Source organism: Rhamphochromis sp. 'chilingali', assembly GCF_963969265.1.
Source record: "Rhamphochromis sp. 'chilingali' genome assembly, chromosome: 11".
NCBI classification, from domain to species: Eukaryota; Metazoa; Chordata; class Actinopteri; order Cichliformes; family Cichlidae; genus Rhamphochromis; species Rhamphochromis sp. 'chilingali'.
In genome coordinates, this window is record NC_137938.1 from 15515488 (window position 1) to 15536933 (window position 21446).

The 21446-nt window shown below is 40.1% G+C and overlaps 2 protein-coding genes across 6 annotated transcripts in view; both read right to left on the reverse strand.

Moving 5' to 3' along the window:
* Window positions 1-425: 425 nt before the first annotated feature.
* LOC308405153 (myelin basic protein-like) lies at window positions 426-14782 on the reverse strand. 4 transcript variants are annotated; one of them, XM_080895595.1, is made up of 6 exons: window positions 14638-14782; window positions 8210-8314; window positions 7500-7526; window positions 6867-6896; window positions 5111-5194; window positions 426-1749 (listed from the first exon to the last, which is right to left on the reverse strand). In XM_080895595.1, exons 1-6 carry the CDS (start codon window positions 14755-14757, stop codon window positions 1717-1719), a joined length of 399 nt encoding a protein of 132 aa, XP_080751721.1. In that variant the 5' UTR covers window positions 14758-14782; the 3' UTR covers window positions 426-1716. The 4 variants fall into 4 exon arrangements, with proteins under 4 accessions (XP_080751721.1, XP_080751723.1, XP_080751722.1 ...); XM_080895597.1 differs by lacking the exon at window positions 6867-6896 and having other exon boundaries at window positions 5111-5185; XM_080895596.1 differs by lacking the exon at window positions 6867-6896.
* LOC308405152 (myelin basic protein-like) overlaps window positions 14753-21446 on the reverse strand; it is a 51526-nt gene continuing 44832 nt past the window's right edge. Inside the window, exon 4 of one of the 2 annotated variants that reach the window (XM_080895594.1) lies at window positions 14753-15180. In XM_080895594.1, coding sequence (XP_080751720.1) covers window positions 14891-15180 — 290 coding nt within the window. In that variant the 3' untranslated portion in view covers window positions 14753-14890. The remainder of the gene's footprint in view (window positions 15181-21446) is intronic. The other variant, XM_080895593.1, reaches the window with a different exon arrangement.

The window sequence follows — 21446 nt, forward strand, 5'->3', positions numbered from 1 at the left end:
AAAGAATTTCACATGTATCCTCTTGGGGGAAATGCATTCATACTTTCAATGCTCCAGCAAGCTTTTGTACTTCAGTAATTTCAGCATGACATGAAACTGCATATACTCTGTGTGATTACACATGTGCTAGAATAGCGAGCAGGTACTCCATCTGCTCCGGTCATGAGCTCGGAAAACTTGGCCCAAATAGTGATTACCGAGTGAATCACGAATTTAGGCTTAATGGGAAAAAAAAGACTGGCATGTCTTTGTTTGGTGTGACCTTGTTATATCACTTTGTTTCACTGTTTTTTGTTGTTTTGTTTTTTTAAAAGATACATCATTTGCTGCTCTAGACAAAAAGACACACTGCAGTCAGTAGAGCTGGTTTTATATATTTATATATATATAGATATATATATATTTTTTAAATGTTTTATTCTCAGTTAAGTGGCAGGTCGTGTTTTATTACACATACAGTAATGAGGAGGAAGTTTACATTCATTCTCAGGGTCCTTTCAGAACAAAGAAAAACAACACAGCTCTCAGAAGGCTCAAGCAAACAGGGGGCAGGTGGGGATGCTGCAGATCACACGTGGCTGCTTTTGGAAGATGGATGGAACAGCACAAAACTTCTTCTTTTTCTTGTTTGTTTTTTTACAGAAAACTCACAAATTGTCAAAAAGAACAAAAACACCTCATAATGTGTCATTACAAAGTTAGTTACAGAGCACCTTTTTGAAATTGTGTGTTTTTTATTATCCACATGAAGGAAAAACAGCACATTGTATTTGGTAGTCAGGAGGAAAGGCACTTATTGTTGAGCTTTATTTTTTAATGAATTCAGTTTACAGTATCTGTGCCAAACAGGAGACAGAAGCAATGAGATGAGGAGACTTACAGAACACTAAAGCACTGAAGAAAGGTCTGAATGTGGCATCGTGATTCAGATTCAAGGTTTTAAAAAAGGTGGAAAACTGCACTGTTATGTGTGGACAGGTAGATTAGTCATTATCTCATAGACTGAAAGAGACTACAGGAGAAACTCAATTTAGAAAATTTGGAAACTTTTACAACAAAACTCCAGATTCAGCCTTAGGTCCTATGATGACAAACGCAGATCAACGTACATGTAGGACAGGACGCTTAACTTAAGTGACGTAGACAGCGTGACGAGACAGAAAACCGCTCTTTTCTAAAACAGAAGTCACCCGGTCTTTTCACCCGATCGGCAGACGGCAATGACGGTCAAGTCAGTCGGACTTGCACCGGCCCTAACCTTCAGCTCTCCGGGTCTGCTTCAGTTTTAGCCACCTTGTGTTAGAAAGAAATACATGGAGACATCCACAGAAACCCAAATACACGTAAATATAGAGGGGTGGGGGCGTTCAGGCTGCACATGTGAGCGGCTTCGGGATCAACTTCGGCAAACGGTTCACACCGGTGATGATGACTGCATAGACTTAGCACAATGCAATGCAGGGAAAGGAGGGAGGAGACAGATTGTGTCGCTATCTACCAGCCAAAAGAGTGTTTGGGGCGGTGGGGGGGTGGTGGTGGAAAGAAATGAGGGATTTAGTGAGCATTACAGTGTTAACAGAGGTGGAAGGGAAGGTGAGTCTAAGGGATGACTAAGATTTCCTCGTTTTCTTCCTCTCTCTTTTTTTTTTTTTAAACACCCCCCGTGCTCTTGAACGTCTTCCGTCGTGCTGTTGGAAGGGGCTGTACAGATGGACCTCAGCGTTTGGCTGGAGAAGCACTCCTGCTTCCCTGCATAAGACAAGACACATGATGAAAATGTGCACATGACATGTCGGCTTCAGCACTAAAAGAGAGCCCTCCGGTCATTTTGCACAGAGTGTAATTACAGTATTCACTTAAGCACTTTGCAGACAAATCCACGAATAGATCATTCAGCTAATAACTTCTGAATGAAAAAAAACAGCCTTCACTGTGAATGACGGTCATTATAAACCATCAGCCTTGTGAAAAGATAAGCTGCCCAGATAAGTTGCTGTTTCTCTTTTGAATACATGATTTCATCAGCTTTCCCATTAAGCCTGAAATTGACACACATTGATGAATTAACCAACCTTCAGGCTTTTTATCTCCCATACGTTCTCAAACTGAACAATGACCTTAACATTTGCTTGAAAATCTTATTAGCTAAAGTTAAAGTCATAAGCAATGTGTTAAGACCAATGTGTCACCCACCTGCATCTGGAAAACAAACTTCAATACAAGAGCAGTAAATTTAGGTCAGTGTAATGAGTAATATGACAAACTAACCACCTCCTCTGGCCAGTTTCAATTCATTTTTTATATAAATGCATTTATATAACAATGTAGCTGAGATATGCAACTGTTTCCATGGTCTAAGGAGCTTGGAAAGAAAAGCGTTTCACCTCTCATCCGAGAAGCTTCTTCAGTTCTAGGGTCAAATGGTGGAGAGTCCCAGATTTAAGCTCAGTGTATTTCAGACCCAGCAACACACTCAGACAAAAACTGGTTCATCCGAAAAACAAAACTCCAAAACACAAACGTAACAATGTGGTGTATGCTGTACAGTGCAGCGAGGAATGCTCAGACCTCTACATTGGAGAGCCCAAACAGCCACTTCACAAGCGCATGGCACAACATAGAAGAACCACCTCCACAGGACAAGACTCAGCAGTCCATCTGCACCTACAGGACAAAGGTCACTCTTTCGAGGATGCCAATGTTCACATTTTGGACAGAGAGGACAGATGGTTTGAAGGAGGAGTGAAATAAGCCATTTATGTCCACTGTGAGCGACCATCTTTGAACAGAGGCGGGGGTTTACGACACCAACTCTCTGCCATCTATAATCCAGTTTTGAGATCCCTTCCCAGACGCCTTAACGCCCACTCACACCCTGGGCCATCTGACCTCAGGAAATCACATGATAGGGTGGGGCCAGGTTTCATAATGAGCTCACCTGAAACCCTGGCTGATTGTGACCCACACCCGTTTTCATGCCTTGGCTCATGTGATTACGTAGAGGATCATCAGGGGGTCCTTTTGTCCCTCTGTGGGGGGAAACTCCCACTGGGTTTAAATCTGGGACTCTCCACCATTTGACCTTAGAACTGAAGAAGCTTCTCGGATTAGAGGTGAAACGTCTTCAAGCAACTTAAAGAACTCCAGACGCTCCTTAGACTACGATGACCTGGATGACTGAGAACCTTCACAGAGATACTGTTTCCATAAAAAAAAAAAAAGGATTTAGAATTATGAGAAAGTGTGTCAGAATCTAATATATTTAAGCAATGTTGTGCAATATGGCAAAGCTTCTGATGCTGAAGTAAAAGTGATTATGCAAGTGACAGATGTGAGTTTTAAAATGACACAAAGTAAAGAAAAAAATGTGAACGCCAAACAGAATTGTAAGAAAATGAAACAAAAATAGGGAAAAAGTCTGTGAAAGGTATCAGAAATGTAGTCAGAGTTTGTAAAAGCTGGGGCTCATCCAGCACAGAGGAAACATGAGAGCAGGATAGGTTGAAGATCGTTGGCCAGTTGCAAATACATTTGCTTTGTCATCTTCAAAGCAAAGATTTCCAGTCACCCATTGATTTTCATCCCAAAAAGAGTCCAGAGCAGACAGGCTGCTTTTATCTCAGAGCTCTCTCTTTACAGACTTTATTGAATTTTTTATTTTTTTTCCTGTCTCGCTTGTTCTTGTTCGTGCCTGCTACTCTGCCAGAAAAAGCAAGCAGAGCAAAAGGCATAAAGATTATTCAAATGAGACAAATCTTTACAGACTGCAGTAGGAGATAATCCTGCAATGTACAAGGCTTTTTATTCATAAAACAGCGGCTGCTGACTGCTCTAGCCATTTCACATGAAACTCGATATCTGTCCCGAAAGGGAGCGATGGTGTTCGGACTTAAAAAAATATCTTACTTCCATTTGGGCCTTGCTGACATTTATGTGTAGAAATGCTACTGTGACAGCACTAAGTCAACACTAATCAGCCTTATTAGGAAGATTCAAATGGAGCGTCCCAGGAGTGCGTCGCCTCTTGAGCTGTTTACACTCTTGTAGCTCACTGACAACAATTTAGCACTACAGACATGCTGCCCAGGGGAAATTTGAATATCTCTCTACTAGCAGTAATCGCTAAGCTAAATAACAATCTCAGGTACAGTCAGAGTGGCTGGCTAATTAAATCCTGTCAGGAAATAACTAGCAGAGCATGAAGACTCACACTCCTCTTCAAGACGCACCAAAACAAATCTGGTTATTAGGAACTGCTCTGGAGGGGCCGTGAAGGCAGCAATGTGAAGCTGATGGTGAAAATATAAATGATGGTGAATATAAATTTTTTTTAACATAACAGAAACATGCAATCAGCCAGTGCTAATCTATGGGATACGCATTAGTACAGACTTGGAACATTATTGCTGTCTGTCTATGTGACATTCATTAAAATTTTCTCAGCTTCTTTATTATTTTTGCATCAGTTCTCTCATCTGTTTGTAAATTACCTGCGTCTTAAACACCAGAGAATCACACAATAAAACACATTAACAGATGGAGGCAGCGGGAGATCAGCAGCTCCTGTGCAGCTCCTATATTTTGGCTGCTAATGTGTTTTTTGTGCCAGTTAATACATTCCCGAACACAAAAAAAGGACTAAACTAAACTAAACACTGTATTGCTTGTCACATGATTAATGCCAGACCTTATTTTGTAACAGCATAAAAAAGGGGTTATATTATAAGCATTAGAAATAGTCCCAGCGAACCCTCATCAAAAGTGGATCTTCTGCATGATTATATCAGCGCTGGCGTAAAGCTTGTAGCGTGCACGATGAACAATTTTGTGTCTAAAAGCCTCTTATTATTCTGCTGCTGCCTGCTTTAGCAATGACATTACAATGGCTTCTAAGCATATCAATGCTGAACAAACGAGCAGCGACTCAAACTCAAGTATCCCTCCACCAAGTATCGGTTACTCACTCTGCTGCTGATATTATCACTGTGGCAAAGAAGAAGACAAGGCACGGAGAGGGATTAGGGAGAATCATTTTCTGTTTGCATTACTAGTGAAGAAAATCAGCATGAAGAAACAGAGAAAGCAGTGTGATTTTATTTATTTTTTTTACCATTTTGAAGATCCTAGTCAGGGTGCCTTTGCCGTCCCCTGCACTGGCCTTCTTGCCTTTAGCAGACTGTGACTTCTGGGGGCCCTGGCAGTGGGAGGGAAGAATTAAAGTGTGTTAAAGGACTCTGCAGAAAGCTCAGCCATCTCTTAATCCTCTGATAGAGAGCCCTGAAGAAATTTCCAGCCCAGCATATGACAATGATAAATTCAGAGTTACAAGGGATGGTTTTCTTCATGACAGATTGGTGTGCTTTCCAAAAATTGTGTAAATGTTTGCAGAATATGCTGCAATCCGCTGGTGAGGTTTTCATCCAAATATTTGAATTATGCATAAAACCATCAAGCAGCATATCCAGTTTTTGCTGATTATTTGAATGTCATTTCTTCTGTTTGATAAATAGAAGAGGACCATTCGTATTATCATAGGTGTTGACATTTAAAACTGCCCTGCATTGATGGATCGGTGTGCCTTTTAAAAACACCCCAAGTGCTGATTGTTAATCAGCATAATCAGTGTTTCAATCTGGTAATATTTCAGACACTAGGATGAAAGTCCTTGGACATTCTTTTCAAGTAGGTGTAAAAATGTAATCAACCCAACATACTGAGGACTGCTCTGAGAAAAGCAGTTAGGGACCGTCTGAAAATTACAGCAGGGAGCTGAGCTTAAATTAGGCTGTCCTCGCAACACATTCAAATCCTTTTACTCCATTGCCTTTATTCATGTACCACCCTTATGACACTTGACACATGATAAAAACAAAAACAAAGGCTTTTTCTAAAAGTGTAATTAAGCACTTTATTAGGTGCACCTTGCTACCAATAGTCAGGCAGTTTGTGGTGTTTAAACCAGGGGTCTCGAACACCAGGCCTTGAAGGCTGGTGGGCTGCAGGTTTTAGATGTCAGCACACCTGAATCAAATGATTAGTTCATTATCAGGCCTCTAGAGAACCTCAGGACATGTTGAGGAGGTAATTCAGCCATTTAAATCAGCTCTGTTGGATCAAGGACACATCTAAAACCTGCAGGACACAAGCCAGCGAGGCCTGGTTCGAGACCCCTGGTTTAAACAATGCCCAGTTGGTACTAAAGGGCCCAAAATGCACCAAGAAAATATTCCTCACATCATTAGACCATCACAAGCCTGAACCAGTTTTAGGTGTGCCTAATAATGTAGCTGGTGAGTATACTTGTGTAATAAATAACTATTTAAACAAATTTGAATACTCGTCTACCTCGGGTCCAAAGAACAACTTCATTCTCTCCCTTGCCAGTAATTTCTGCACAGCCCCTAAGCAAGTCTGCTTTTTCACTTTTACCCACAGTCATCCTGCTGCTGCTTCACATACATGATGGAGACATTAAATTAAATGCTTGCCAAATGAAGCAGAAGGCGGCCTCGTTTCAGTCGTTCTCAAAGTAATTTCGGAAATGCAACAAGGATGATGAAGAGGAGTAGGCCTGTGTTATCATGGATGCACAATATGCGCACATGATGTGGATGAGTCGGGCTGCGAGGTCACCAAATGGAACTGATATACTTTGAAAATGGACTTAAGTCAAGGAAGGAAATGAGGGCATTATCGCTGATGTATGGACAGATTATGAAGGCTTAAGTGGATGATGGAGAGTAAATGGAAAGAGAGCCACAGGCATCATGCTGAAGGCAGTTTGAGAAGATGAACTCAGCTTCCTTCAAGTTTAATTAGGCATGATACCTCCATTTGGATTTTTTTTTGTGTTTTAAACCACCTACCAGGCCTATCTTGGCTGCTAGTCCTCTCCACTGGGTGTGTAGAGAAGCGAAAGACAAAGACAAGAGATAGGAGAGAGAGGAGACAAATAGCAAAAAAAAGGGTGTCTTACTCAGTGCAAAGGCGGGATGGGAAGGAGAGGAGGCAGGTAGGAGAGTCCATCCAGAGGGAAGGAGGGGAGTCACAGGGTCACAGAGGGGAAGGCAGGTGCACAGGAGGTGCAAAGGGAGGTAGAGGAAGGAGGAGCAAGGCAGATGCTCACATCGAAAAGAGCACAAATTTAGTGACATTTAGCAAGGAAAGCATTGCCCACAAAGCATAAAGCTGCACATATATGTTCCCCAAGGCTGTTTCTGCACATTTACACATCTCATCTGTATTTACTGTTTCAACTGATGCTCAACGAGTTGACCTTTACTACCTGAAACTGATTCTATTAGAAAACAATGAATAAAATATTACATTTTTAAAAAATGTACCTTTATTCAGTGTCTTTAGACCTTATGATACACCATAAAGATACACCATCCATCCTCTTAACTGCTTATGCACGTTAGGGTCTGTAGCCTATCGCAGCTGTCATTTCGAATCAAACATAAATGCAGAATCCTTTTAACAAAGTAAGAAAGACTCACCCTAGACTTGGGAGGGGCAGGGGACACCTGAAGAAGAGTTAATGACAGAAGGTAAGAAGGTTTTCACAGAGCGGTGGCCTGTTCCCGCCACTTGAATCGTTCATCACGTATAACGGCGAGCATATTAACGTCGACCTCAGCAAATGAGACGGTTCCAATTAAATAAACAGATCTTGTGACTACAAAATGCCATAATTGATAAAAAGGCGAATAGCCAATAAGAATTGGCACTTTATGTCGCGAGATGCTAAACGCACAATCTGGTCCACCAACCAGCAGCTGGCACTGTTCGATAAGTCCCACAATGGGGTGCAAAGACTGTTAACTGCAAGAACTTCTATTAAAGGCGATTACTTTGATTACTTTTAGGCGATTATCTTGATTTACTTTCTGTATCATACAAGTCCCTAAATCAAAGCGGGGTTTTCTCATGACATTTTCAACACCACCACTTCTGCAGTGTCATCAAATCGCTGCAAGGACTCAACTTTGTTTGACTCAACGTTATTTGACTCATTCTTCACGACGCAGGCGGAAAAGGCTTTTAGTTAGAGACCAAAGGAAGTAATAGGAGAGTAAAGACACAAATACTGAATAACAATGGAAGAAAAGCCCACGCTGACAAAAAACATGTCTGACTCAATGTGAAATGTCTGGTGTGAGAGGATATGAGTGTTTCTAAGGTACAGTTCACTTTAGGGATTACTCACAATCGTGCGGAAGAAATGGACCACGGCGTTCTCGGCCCCGCGCTTACGTGGGGAAGTTGCAGAAGCTTTCTGAGGGCCCGGGGAGAGAGCGCCTCGGAAAGAGCCCTGGAAAAAAAAGGGAAGGAAGCATAACAGTAATATGGCTTCACTGACCTTTACTCAGTGTCGCTAATAGTAAATGTCAGCAAGGTTGGGATTTCATGAATCTCTAATTTAGCCAATTGAAAATAATGTCACATATGGTGTTAACTACCTGAAACATGACTAATTTTAGTTTTAATTTTAGAGTGTTTCATAATGGACAGTGCTGCTGCATCAAGGTGTGAATGTCTTCACTCCTGAAAGTCGTGGTGTATTCAGAAGTGGCTGATGATATCATTGTGCAAAATCGTTGCACGTCACCTCATAACCTTTAGGGGCAAAACCTCTAGCCACAAGCTATTCAAAACAAAAATGGTACAAATGAGCTGTTGGAGTTGTCTGTGTTCTCCTGTCAAAGGGTTGATGTCAAAAATAAAGAGTAATTATCATCCCAAAGTAGAATTAAATGCAGCTAATTGCTTTAAAGTCATGCTTTAAAGGGTACATCGAGGTGACTTTTTATGCCTGTGTGAGAACTGTGGTGCATTTAAAATATTTAACTGATGGAAACATCACGGGGACACAAAAAGGTGGCAGGTGAAATGCATAAAACTAACACAAATAGCGGCAATAAGCAGCAACCCAGAGAAAAAGGAACAAAATTCATTTCCACCTACTCACTGTGTGCTAATGTTAGTGCGTTGATCAGTTTCAGTGACCCTACTAATGTAACAGGAAAACCTCTGTATGTGTGTGTGTGTGTGTGGGAGAGGAGGATTCACATCCATTACCTCACATCAAAGAACCTTAAGGTAACCAAAGGGGGAAAACTTTACTGCCAACACCATTACGCAATCTGAGAGCCATCTGGTGTCACACACACTAACTTTAATGGGTTTTGTTTAAAAAAAAAAAAAAAGAAAAGAAAAGAAAAAGAAAGAAAAAATGTAAAATTACAATAAAAACTTCCCAGAAACAGGGACGCCCTGTTTTTTTCTTGCATTTCCTCAGTGATGTCTTTGTGTGCTCTCTGCTGCTTCAGTGCTGACCCTTTAATGCTTATGTGTGAGTGGAGGTGTGAATGAAAAAAGTTGAGGAATTCGAGTGATCTCGGTGACTGAGAGGAGAAGAAAAAGTAAAAATTGGCAGGATTTTTGTTGCTATATCCTCATTTTCTGTCAGTTGCCCCCTTTGAGGAGAGTAAATCCTTTTCCTTTTGTTTTCTCTGTTTTGCTCTCTTCCATTTTCTTTATCATTTGGTGAAACATGTGCATAATAACTTCTGTAACTGCTCCTGTGAGTGCTTCATCTACATTTCAAATGAATAGTACACATTAGTTTTGAGAAGACAAAAAAAAAAAAAAAAAAAAAAAAAAAAAAAAACAGGGGGCGGGGTCGTCCATTAGTGCCTCTCCTGCTGTTAATGGAGCCATTCGACTCTTGAGCAAATGATATGGAGGCATTAAAACCAAGTTCCTGCAGTGGTTCTGTTCAGCTTCTGGAACTACTTTTTAAACTTAATTGGCATCTGAAAGAGAGGGCGGTTGCAATCACTGATAGCTTTATGTCTGAAGAGAAACGACATCAAGCAAGCAGGTGTGACGGAGTTTTTTTGGATTTGTGTGCTGCTTTCATTTAAGTGCCTGCTAAAGTTCCTTGAGATTTTAGCTCTTTGTGCCAGCCACTTTTCATGTTAAATACCTACATGTTTTTCTATTTCCATTCCTTAATTGAGACTGCACTGAGCTGCCATTATTGTTTTAATGAAATAGTTTGACATTTGTCAAATATACTCATGTTTATTTGTCGAGTCTTCAGAGCTCTAATTCATGCTAACTATGGCGATGTAGTTAAGAGACTACTAGCTTAGCACAAAGACTACCATGACAGTTTGAGGACTACAACAACTGTTTACTCGAGTTTTCAGTTTTGTTAGCTGGGCTAACATTATGTAAATTCAACCGTAAATTTTCATCTCTTTTGTAGCCTCTTCACCAGTCTACAACCATGCAATTTTGGCTCCCCCTTACCGGTTTTGTAGTGACTAAGCAAGGCAGCCATTTATGCAGCAGAAGCAGGTCGATGTTAGCCCGTTAGCTAGCAGCAAACCTAGCTTAATCCTGCAATAAAGTGGTCACTTGTCAAGAGCTTCATTACTTCTTTACGTTTTGTCATTATTGCCTATCCTGCCTTTAATAAGACTTACAAATATTCTATAATAGACTGTCTCTTTTTACCTATGAAATTATAAATGTGACTGGCACCTTACAAGATAACTGGTTACCATATCAAAACTAACCATATCAACAATAAAGTTAATATTTGGTTATTTGTAATTTGTAACTTACAAATTGTATTTTCTTTTTAAATTGTCAAACCACTGTGGTTATCACTTAGTACTCCGTGTAGCCTATGCAGTTTTTTTTTTTCTTGTTTTAGAGCAACCAAAGTTGCAAGTAGCGTAGCATTCATTTGAATGTGGTTCCAAGTTTTGGGGAACATTTATTATTCATTTTAAATTCCAATAATGATCAGTATTACTATAATTTCACCACATTTAAAATTATAACCCACTTGTTTTTTAACTTAGCGGAGGTAAGAGCTGGAGGTAAACCAGCTACAGTAGCTACTACTAACAAAAAAACAAACAAGCCCAAAACAGAACAAACACATTTTTTAAGTCAAAATTACTTGTATTCAATAATCATTAGTCATAGTCAATAATACCAATTAATAGCAATACAAGACAATTTGTTTTTGTTTGTTTTAATTGAAACATCTTCAGTCCTTCCTCCCACCTCATGCTTTTCCACACACACACTTCCATTATTAGATTGATTATATTTGCTAAGTGGTGCATAACCCAAACACACAGAGGAAACATTTGAAATGCTTGTACATTTCCCCCCCCCCCGCCGGCCAATCTCCTCAAAAGACAGCATTTGTTTTTAGTCTGCAGTAAGTTACTGTGCCACAGTGGCCGACTTGTTTCTTGGTCTTATAGTGCTGAACATAAACTTCTGTTTTCAATCAGCTTTAGGTAATCACTGAACTCAGCTCTGTTGTATTATCTTTTAATTTCATCTTCAGACTCATACAAACAATTCAATCCAGTTATCCATTACTTAGCTCCAAGTAGAAATAAAAAGTAGATCAGCTTTCCAATAACGCCTCATATTTATATGACTGACTGAACAGTTAAATATAGTATCTTGTCTTCTGGCTCAGCCTTTACAACCAAAAAGTATAGTTTAACATGATTTTTTTCCACCCTTATTTCCCCTCTGATCTGCAGTAAATACGAGTTGAACAGTTGTTAGAGCAGTTAAAATAATTTATTGCACTTAGAACTAGAAAGAGACATTGAGCCAAACACAGTTAAAACAAAAACAATGCGCTGATGTTGTTAAAGAGTTTTAATCAAGCAAATATCCAAAAAGCTTAAACAGGATCAGGTTAGGAACAGATCACCGGTCACAGCAGATACAGTTATTACAAAGGCATTACACAGCAGTGGATTATTGCTGGGCCACTGTTGTTTTAAATAAAATCTCAGACTGGATCATGGATCACATGAGAACCTGAGGTGAGCAAAGCAATGAGACAGGGGGTCGCAGAGCCCCTCTCCCCCATCCCAAGACACTGGCATTTAAGAGTCCTCAAAACATTGGGCTCCAACTGTGAGCTGTCCTGTAAAAAGCCTGACACTACTCCTGCACTAGAATATGACTCACTATGCATGTCATTCAGAAAATTAGGAGGCAAATTAAGACTTCATAATTATTCTCAGTTCTTTATGAGTCTTCATTTCTGCTTGAATAGCTAATGCTCATGCAAACGTAATTTTCTATCCAATTAGCACATCATTATCCCTGTTTGAAATAATCAAATCCCGTTACTATTCAGATGCAGATTAACTGCAGCTGTATTGTGTCCTAAGACCTGAGTTTGTTTTTTATGGCGTCTTCTCACAACTTTAGACTACTTGGGGACGGTCTTTATATCTTCTCAAAGCCCCGACTCAGGTTTAGATTGAAAAATATGTAAATAAATCAGACAGAAAGAACATTAATAAGCACGAGGGATCAGTGTGCAATAGACTCCACATCTGCCGGTATGAAAACAATTCAACTCTACTGAAATAAGCATGCATATTCACAATCCAACGAGAAACACTGAGACAATCTGTCTTACTAATACTGCAGCCCGCAAATCAAAGTATGCATCAGGAACGTCTGTGGAGAATCTGTGCACACAGACTAGATACTGAGATTCAAAAATATCTGTCTTTAAGAGGAAATCTTTCTGGAAAAATAAATGTTTGCAGCCAAAAATTAGTGCAGGTTTTTTTTTTTTTTTTTTTTTCCTGTGTTGTTTGTTTTGCTAGAGGCAACAGAGGTGAGACCAACCTATCATTTATTTGAGATGTGAGCACTCGTTCATTTGAAGGCAAATCCTCGGTGAACACATAAATATATATTTATAGTTTGTCTTTTGTAGACTCGCCATCAATACGAGAAACAAGATACAATTTCATGGCCACGGCAAAAATGAGAGAAACCAAACAAACACGGCAGCGAATTAAGAGCTGACATTACATGAACGCTTCATAATTTGTTCTGTCGACACGTTCCCTTAATTTATTTTCCAAAGTAAAATAATGTCTGATCAGCTGAACAGGCTAGGGAAAAAAAAAAGAACTGTGATTGATATATATATATATATATATATATATATATATAAATAAAACCCCATTTTATCCTGAATCTTACACTGAAAACAATTTCATGGCTGGCATAAGGCAAAGGGAAAAATGCATATTTTCATGTTGTTCAATGATTTCTCTGCAATTATTATGTGCCAAAGCACTCTGATTAGCACTCTGCGGGGTTAGAAGAGCTTTACAAAAGGAAAAAGCATACAATCAGAGAGATATTGTTGCCCCCAGGAATAAGCTCGCCATACCATATGATTCCTTTCAAACTATTATCATGTTTTCAGACAGCTGTCACAGTGAGTAGACGTGACTCGTGATGGATCATACAGATCAAGCGCACTTCCATTCCTTCTTTCTCAGAGAACTACATTGCAGGCTCAGCTTGCTGCAGTAGCATCATCAAGACAAGCAGATATACTCAGCGCTGTGTGGTAAACTCTCTGCGCTCATAAACCAGATTAGGTGCTGAAGCTTGGAATTTTCTATTTCGTCACCACCTCCAGAGGGCATCGCTGAATGGACCGAAAGCGAGTGGAGCCGGCTGAGCTGTGGCAACGCTGCCAAGACTGGTGCCAGGAGAATAAATGGAACATTTGCTATCACAAATGTTCAGACTATTGGCAGGCACTATAGCAACATATATAAAAAAAATGTTGTTGTTGTTTTTTGTTTTTGTTTTAAAATGGGATTTTCTTTCTCTCTTTCTTAATTTTTTGAACAAAGTGGGCCTCACAGGAATACTGTTAAAGATTTGCTACTGTTCATAAAGGAGGTCATCTCAACAACATCGGAGTACATGGTTATTAGAAAGCAGCGCAGGCTCAGATGCTTCATAATCGCTCGCCTGCCAGACAAGCCTGTTCTTTCTTAACAGGATGCAGACTTGTATATTCCCAAACCTGGGATGATATTAAGCTCCTACACTAATATACTTATTTATATGCTAATACACTGTACATGTACTACTTGTTTGATCAGTTGTAGCATCATTTCATCCTCAACTTTGAAAGTGACTTAGCAGACTGTGGCAACGTGCAAACAGTAGTGAAGTACCTCCCTGTGGCTCGTTTATCAAATTATAGCTTAAAAATTTTTTTTACATACAAGGAGGTGAATTTCCCAGCTTATCATCACCATCATTGCAAAAAGTACCTGAACTGAGCTGTTCTCCAGTTTGACAAACGTTCCAATTAACAACAAGCTTAATGACAGCAACATGTGAAACACTATAACGTTACATCTAGAGATATTAGATCTGACTGAAGAGGAAAATGTTATTAATGTCAGTACCATTCAAATAAACAGAATAAAGAAATATTCTTAAATGGGTCAAAATCACAGCGTCTTTAGAATTAAAACAAAAAAACAAAACGAAGAAAATAACCCCCGCCCAAAGTCATTATCCAGTGTCGATTCAGGATCAGCCAGGTAATGTGAATCGCATGACAATGTCAGACTTTGGTTTAACATAAAATCAACAGTAAAACCAACACTATTATACATGACAGATATCTGACAACAGATTCTAACAATGTGTGTTAGCGAATCACAAGTAACAAGTGGTTCTGGGAGCCACTCTGCAGAACAAACTAAGGTACATAAGAAGGACTGAATCTCTTGGTTTCCTCACCTTGCCCTTCCTCTTCTTGTCCCCTCCAAAGAACTTTCCAATCTGATCCAGGAGGCCGGGGTTCTTCTTCCTCCGACCCAGGCCGAAAGCGGCCTGTGCAGAGCTGCTTGCGGATGCCATGGTTGTATTAGCAGTTGGTATTACGCTTGTGTTTGTCAAATGTGGGGTTCTTGCGTCTCTCTTAAATGAGAGCCGACAGAGGAGGAAAAAGAAAAAAATAGAGGAAAGGGAGGGGAGGAAAAAAAAAGCTAGCCTAATCTAGGTCCTGTTCTTGGCTCTCCGACCCGCACTCTGAAGCCGCTCCGCTGTGCTCCTGGATGGTCTGCAGCTCGTCCGATTCGGAGGGTCGGTCTTTGAAGGTGTTGTCCTCTCGGCCCGGGGCATCTCGGGAGAAGAGGCGGACCAGGTGGGGGCGTGGTGTGGCAGCGTCAGGGTCAGCTGTGCTGGCGGGGCTCCAACACTGGTGGGGGTCTGTGGAGTCAGTCACCGCTGGCTTCTCCGAGACGCAGCCATTGTTCTGGTTTGCATCTGCCTCACTCAGGCCTGCGCGAGAAACAACAAGGGTCATCTATGGGCTTGGGCCTGCATGGCACACAACAAACCCAGAGCAGCACAATGGCTTCTTTTGATGAGAGCAGGGCCTTCCTGCTGCAGCGAAGACCAACAGAGCTAATACAATTTACATGTTAGCTGCAATGAAACCAACCAGTGAGCTGGAAAAGGTGTGAATGAGACATGAGTAACTGAAAGATGTTCAGTAAGTTAACTACTCCCTTCTCAGGGGCTCTTACCACATTGTGGGCTCTACTTGTATGCTGTAGTAGGTGGGATCACTAGTTTTGACTCAAACACAAGTAATTAGACTCTTGATTTTTATTTTTATTTTGCAATAATTCAACTATTTCACTTTACAAGAGCAGTTTTAAAACAATCACTCTGAAACTTGACAATGGCAACGGATTATCTTCCCATCGTGGCACTTTTTCGCTTCAACTCAGGGGCGGCTCTACGGGGGGCAATCCCCCTCCCCCCTGCTGTATAGCCTTGCCCCCCCCCCCCCCACACACACACTCTCTGAATCGTCCACTTTGACAGCTATCCGTTAAACTGGCCAGCTCCCACAGCAGAGGACATCCAGTGCATTCCTCCGTCCAAAACAATACGCACACTGTACTGACAGAAATGGTGTAGCACTACACCAGAGAATCTGCATGCTAATGCTGGCTGAAACAGTGGTCTTTTGTCACAGCTGCATAGTTATTACAAATAAACAAAGGGCCCACTGTCACTAAAATAACTCCTATAAGTATGGATTTTCAGCCCGATGCACGGTGACACTTATCCGATTTAGGACCCGAGAGCTACCAGGCTGCTGGCTGTGGGTATAGAGCAAGTTTGGATCTAGTCTATGCAGAAGTTAAGCTTTGATTTACCACAATTTTAGGTGGAATTACTTCTACAGAAACACATCCAATGAATCTTCTTTTCTTCTGGAAGATTTACATCTCGTGAATCACTTAAAGATCAATTGAAAGATGGGTCATTCCATCATCCATTATTCCGCCTATTTTAACAAGCCAATACTCAGACATTTATTGATGTATCCGTCCCAAATTACAGATCCTGATTAATTATAATGGTAACAAAGACCAGTGAAAATTTTCAGGCTTTTATCTTTATTAGTTTAAAAAAAAAAAGAAAGTATATTCACATTCAAACATCGTCTCAGATCTCAGAAAAAAAGTGAAAGGGGTACATTTTGTTCTTACTTACAGCTTTTAAGACAGACTGACACATAATGATGATCAGCCTCTCACCCAGCTTTTTAAAGACAAAACATAAATGCCTATACACACTGCTTTTGATTGTGTCTGTCCAAAAGGTTTTGCAATAAAAGTCTCACATCACCATAGAGAAAGAAAGAAGCTGTTTTAAAAAAAAACCCCAAAAAAAACACCACCATTTCTAAAATGACGTTTAAAGTGCCTTATTAAACAGATCTAATAATGCAGGTATTTTGCTACCAGTGCTGCTTTTTCATCACTTATTCAATCCCAATACTTTCAGGTTGCCCAGTTACCTCTAATACCCTTGCAATTTAATGCCAGGAAAGGTGTGAGAGCCTCTGAAGAAAGCCATATCCTTTAAAAGGCCATTTTGAGAAAGCAAGGCCCTGTAATCTAATAAAAATCTTTCAGGCATAACATTTGCTTTAAGGCAGGTGAGACATCCAGTTCAAAGACCTCTTATAAAGAGTTTATATTAGCTACAGAAATACTTACGAATAAATAAAATGTGCAAAAAAGGTCTAGTCAAATACGATGCAGCTCATATTAAAGCCAAAAGTGCCACAACAACCTATTCACTGTATTACTCTCATTTTTTCCTTAGGAAAAAACAAAAAAAACAAAACAAAAAAAAAAAAACAGGCTGCTTTAAGTTGTAGTCCTAGCACTGATCCAGTTCTTCACCACCAAATTGGTGTGAGGCCAATAGCCTGTGTGCTGTTACTACAGTTTGTTCACATATGCAGCCAATAGTAAGGCTCAGTGTAACTCTGTGTTTGAGGTGCTGTATTGATCTGTGGCATTTCCAAAGGAAAGTCTTAGTCATCTCATTTGCTTGAAGCACCAAATACATACTGCACTACGACAAAAAAAGATTTTTAGATTGTTTTTAGATTCTTATCTACAACAAGAATACCATCAGGGATCCATTTGATGGCCTTCAAATTCTGCAGCATTGCAATGACCTGAAAGTTAGAGCCAGATACCATAAGAAATTTCCTCACAGGCATGAGCAATAAGCAACAACAAGCCCCGGGTGCTGGAGTAGTGCTATATATGATGGATGTAGCCACTTATGCCATACATTGGCTTTTTGACTTAGTTTCACATTTTGTTCTTTTTTTCCCTGTCCATTTTTAAACCTAATGGTAGTGGTGGGAGATATATCGAATATACTCGATGTATTGCGAATTCTTCCACGTGTGATGGTTAAAATGGCTTTAGCGTAACCATCGAGTATAAATTGCCAGGGAAATATTGAGCTGTTTGCATCTAATTCACTGTGAGTTTTCTTTCCCCAACATCCAGCGAATGCATCCCAACTCTAAAATTTTCTACCTAGCATATAAACACATACTGAGCATGCATGTTAATAATCTACCAGATAGGAAAAAAAATATGGCGACAGCGGGAGTTTCAGACGAGTGAGGGAATGAGACCCTCTGTTGTTTGGATTTCCCTCTTGAACAAAATGTTATATATCACACAAAGCAGGGATAGTATATTAAAATGCTCAACAGGTTTTGTGGTATCAGTTATTGCACAGCAAACTGCAGAATTAATAAGACTTTTTTTTTGTTTTGTTTTTTTAGTGGTCTGCCCATGAGGCCTTTTAGATTTCCATCATCTGCTTTTTTCCTCAGCACAGTGGTGCTGGCATCACCTAACGCAATACCAAGAAAATACAAATTACACTGAATAATATCCTGACGTGCAGTAACTGCAGGCAATAACATGCCAGCATAGTATTAACTACATGTTCATCTTATATTACCAGAAATAAGGTTGCATGCTTGTGAGTAAGAGCTTAATTAGTGAACTCCGTGTGTGCTTATGACAGCTGGAAAGCACACATGTGGGTGACTGACGGGGCTGTTGATCAATGCTGATGACTCAGAGATTACTGAACCAATATGTTGGCATTTGAAGCCAATCTGGACTCACTCAACAAACCATACTCTGGTGGACAAACACACCCCCTCCTCCCTAACATGCAGACATATCATCAGCTGCCTAATGATGAAGGGTAGAATATGACAAAGTGACGTGAACCCATTTGTTTAAGTCCTAAACTGTGAAAATGTTATTGTTACCGTTCAATGATCGATCATCGTCACCTTTAAGTGGTTCTATTGGATCTCTTATGAGATAAGGCTGTTTTGTGTCCATTACCATTCTGCGTACAGTGGAGCAGACTGCCATCTGTGTTTTTGATCTACCTTAGTCTTCTATTTGATCAAACAACAGCCGAGGCAAAAAGCCATCAATTGTGATTGTGACCTGCTGCTTTCATTTTGTCTACTGCTTATTTTGCACCCTATTATCATTTGTCTATAAAAAATTAAACTGCTGAAAGAGTCTTTCTGAAAGATTACCAGATTGCTTTGGACACACGGTTTTAGCTCAACGAACAAAACATGCTGAGAGTGAAATTAGATGGACGTTAGATAGAAGATTTTGGGGGCCTCTGGATGTCTGGAGTTTTGATCTCCTCCATACCCGCTTCACACCCTGGAGGACGGGGCTGTGGCCCCCCCACACTCCCTAGCAGATCATTACATGGAGAAACCTTTGGAATGCAAGCATGCTGATCCACACAGGTATGCACACACGGGTATTCACAGACGCGGACTAAAGCTTTCTTGGCTGCTGCCTCAAAGCACACTGTGCGCTGTCTATCTTGCGTGCTGCACAATATCGTTTATTATTTAGTAAATATTGATATCTATGACTAGCTAGTTTATTGTGATGGTGCTTTGTTTTCTCTATTATTATGTTACTCTTTGTTGTTTGCTGTCTCCTCTGTTTGTTTTTTTTGTTTGTTTTTTTTTTCTCCATACAGGTGACCCAGGAGTTCTTTTTTTTTTTTTTTCTTTCTCTTCCCCCCCCTTCTCACCGTCTCTTCTCCCCTTTGGTTTTCTTTCTTTCTCTCCCCCTCTTTCTCTCATTCATTCCCCCTGTCCTATTTATTAAAAAAAAAAAAAAAAAAAAAAAAGACAAAGGATGAACTGAAGCTCTGCCATCACGTAATGTCGCATACTGCTGTTTCTGATGTCATTTAAAAAAAAAAAAAAAAAAAAAAAAAAAAAAAAAAAAAGATAGAAGATTTTGATTTAAAATCCCCCAAATTCATATTAAGTTGTCAAATTTAATTGGGAGAAGAAACAGGACACTATCCTGCTGTATAACTACTTGCACAACAGTGGCCCATGGAACTGCAATTAAAGTAATAGAACAAGCTCAGAATCCCAGGTAATGAAGCTGGGAAGACAAGATGTCCTTGTTAGCTAGCTTGTCAAATATCTGTGTTCTCTCACAGATTTTCGGTAACTTTTCTGCGACATGTTCACTGATAATTCCTTGCTGCTGTCAAGAAGTATTACGTTCAGCTCGCACAGTACTTCTAAACAAGCTGAACTGTAGGTAAATGCTTTGAAGGCCTCTAGTTTCAGCTGCTAGGTCACTGACGGCTGAGCGACAGCGTGAACCCTGACATTTTAGCGAATCCCAGGCTCTTCATCTAAATACAGAATGACTTGTTTCTTCCAGGATTCAATCTACCCTTTAATAGCATTTTCCGGGAGTCGGTGACTCAATCAACACCTAAGAAATATCCTTCAAACACCTCGCCAATTCCATTGATTGCAACTGTCTGTGCCGCTCACAGAGGTGTGGACTCGAGTCACATGACTTGGACTCGAGTCAGACTCGAGTCATTAATTTTATGACTTTAGACTTGACTTGAAAAAATGTTCTAAGACTTGTGACTTGACTTGGACTTTTACACCAATGACCTGGGACTTGAATTGGACTTGAACCGGCTTACTTGAAAAGACTTGATATTTTACCCCAAATATAAAATTTAACATGCATATTATATAGAGATTGAAAATGTGACGTCATTCAGGGGTAGAACCGCAAAGGATTCTCGGAACTCGTGGCAAGCGGTACTAGCGCACGCAGGCTTTCAATTGAAATCAGTTACACAGCGATAAAAAGAAACACAAAAATGGCAAGAAGCCGTTGTATTATTAACTGCAATAGCCGGTCGCATGACAGCCACGGGAAGCCGACGGGTAAAGAGATCGGTTGTTATTGGATTACGTCGTTGAAGAGAAATTGTTCGAGCCATGTTTCCGAAGTAACAAAGAGGTGACGGATGGCCTGGATTGCAGCCATTCAAAGATCAAATATAACGTCCCAGAACTCTCCAGCTCACAGGTTAGTCTGCTCCAAGCATTTACACGAAGGTCAGTCTGCTGTTGTAGTTAATGCGTCATTTTCACAACATAATTGGTGATATAGGTTACAAGCAAGTCTGGCGCTGAACAGAAATTGTCGCGCTATGCTCCTTTATTTATTGTGTTTATTGTGCATAAATAGTGAATTGTCCTGACACAATATTGCGTTTCGCTTCTGTTATTATGGCACATTGACAAAAACATACTTTTATTCACAGGATAAAACAGGTTTTTGTATCACTAATTGCCCAGTACGATTACAGCATACAGTATTATTGTCACTGCTACATTTCTGTAATGCTACCAGAAATTATTTCCACTGCTAATTAATTACCGTTGAGCTCAAAGGTCCTATTAATAAACGGTTAACGAATGTGTATTTATGAAGACGATTTGTGAGACTGGTAAACTTATGATACGTACGATGGTCTTTCGTTCTACACGGTGCATTTCAAGGTCCTGCACCCATCCGTCGGTAAACTGTACCTGGGCTTGTTGCAGTGACCGGAAGTTACTAAACTTCATGAGTGTATGCACTCACTCCAAGAACCGTATGATTATAAATATGCATATAAATGTGCTACAATGAGATAGCTGACTTCATCTAACTAGCAAATGTTGTCCAGGCTACGTTGGTGATGCAGTTTTTTTTTATATGTATGATATTTTTGTCATGCGATTTTAAAGCCGGTCCTACAACCACATCCAAGAATAACATGCAGCTTATCTCAGAACTGTCGGTGAAAATTATTCTTGGAGCTAGGTTTAATTGAGCTGCATT

What these genes read in the sequence shown, in the direction of transcription:
- LOC308405153 (XM_080895595.1), bottom strand. Translation starts at nt 14,757, where the DNA reads ATGGCATCCGCAAGCAGCTCTGCACAGGCCGCTTTCGGCCTGGGTCGG. An exon ending in CTGCCCCTCCCAAGTCTAGG is followed by an intron (nt 6,897 to 7,499) that starts GTGAGTCTTTCT and finishes CTACACACCCAG; the next exon opens with TGGAGAGGACTAGCAGCCAA. An exon ending in TGACTAGGATCTTCAAAATG is followed by an intron (nt 1,750 to 5,110) that starts GTAAAAAAAATA and finishes TGTCTTATGCAG; the next exon opens with GGAAGCAGGAGTGCTTCTCC.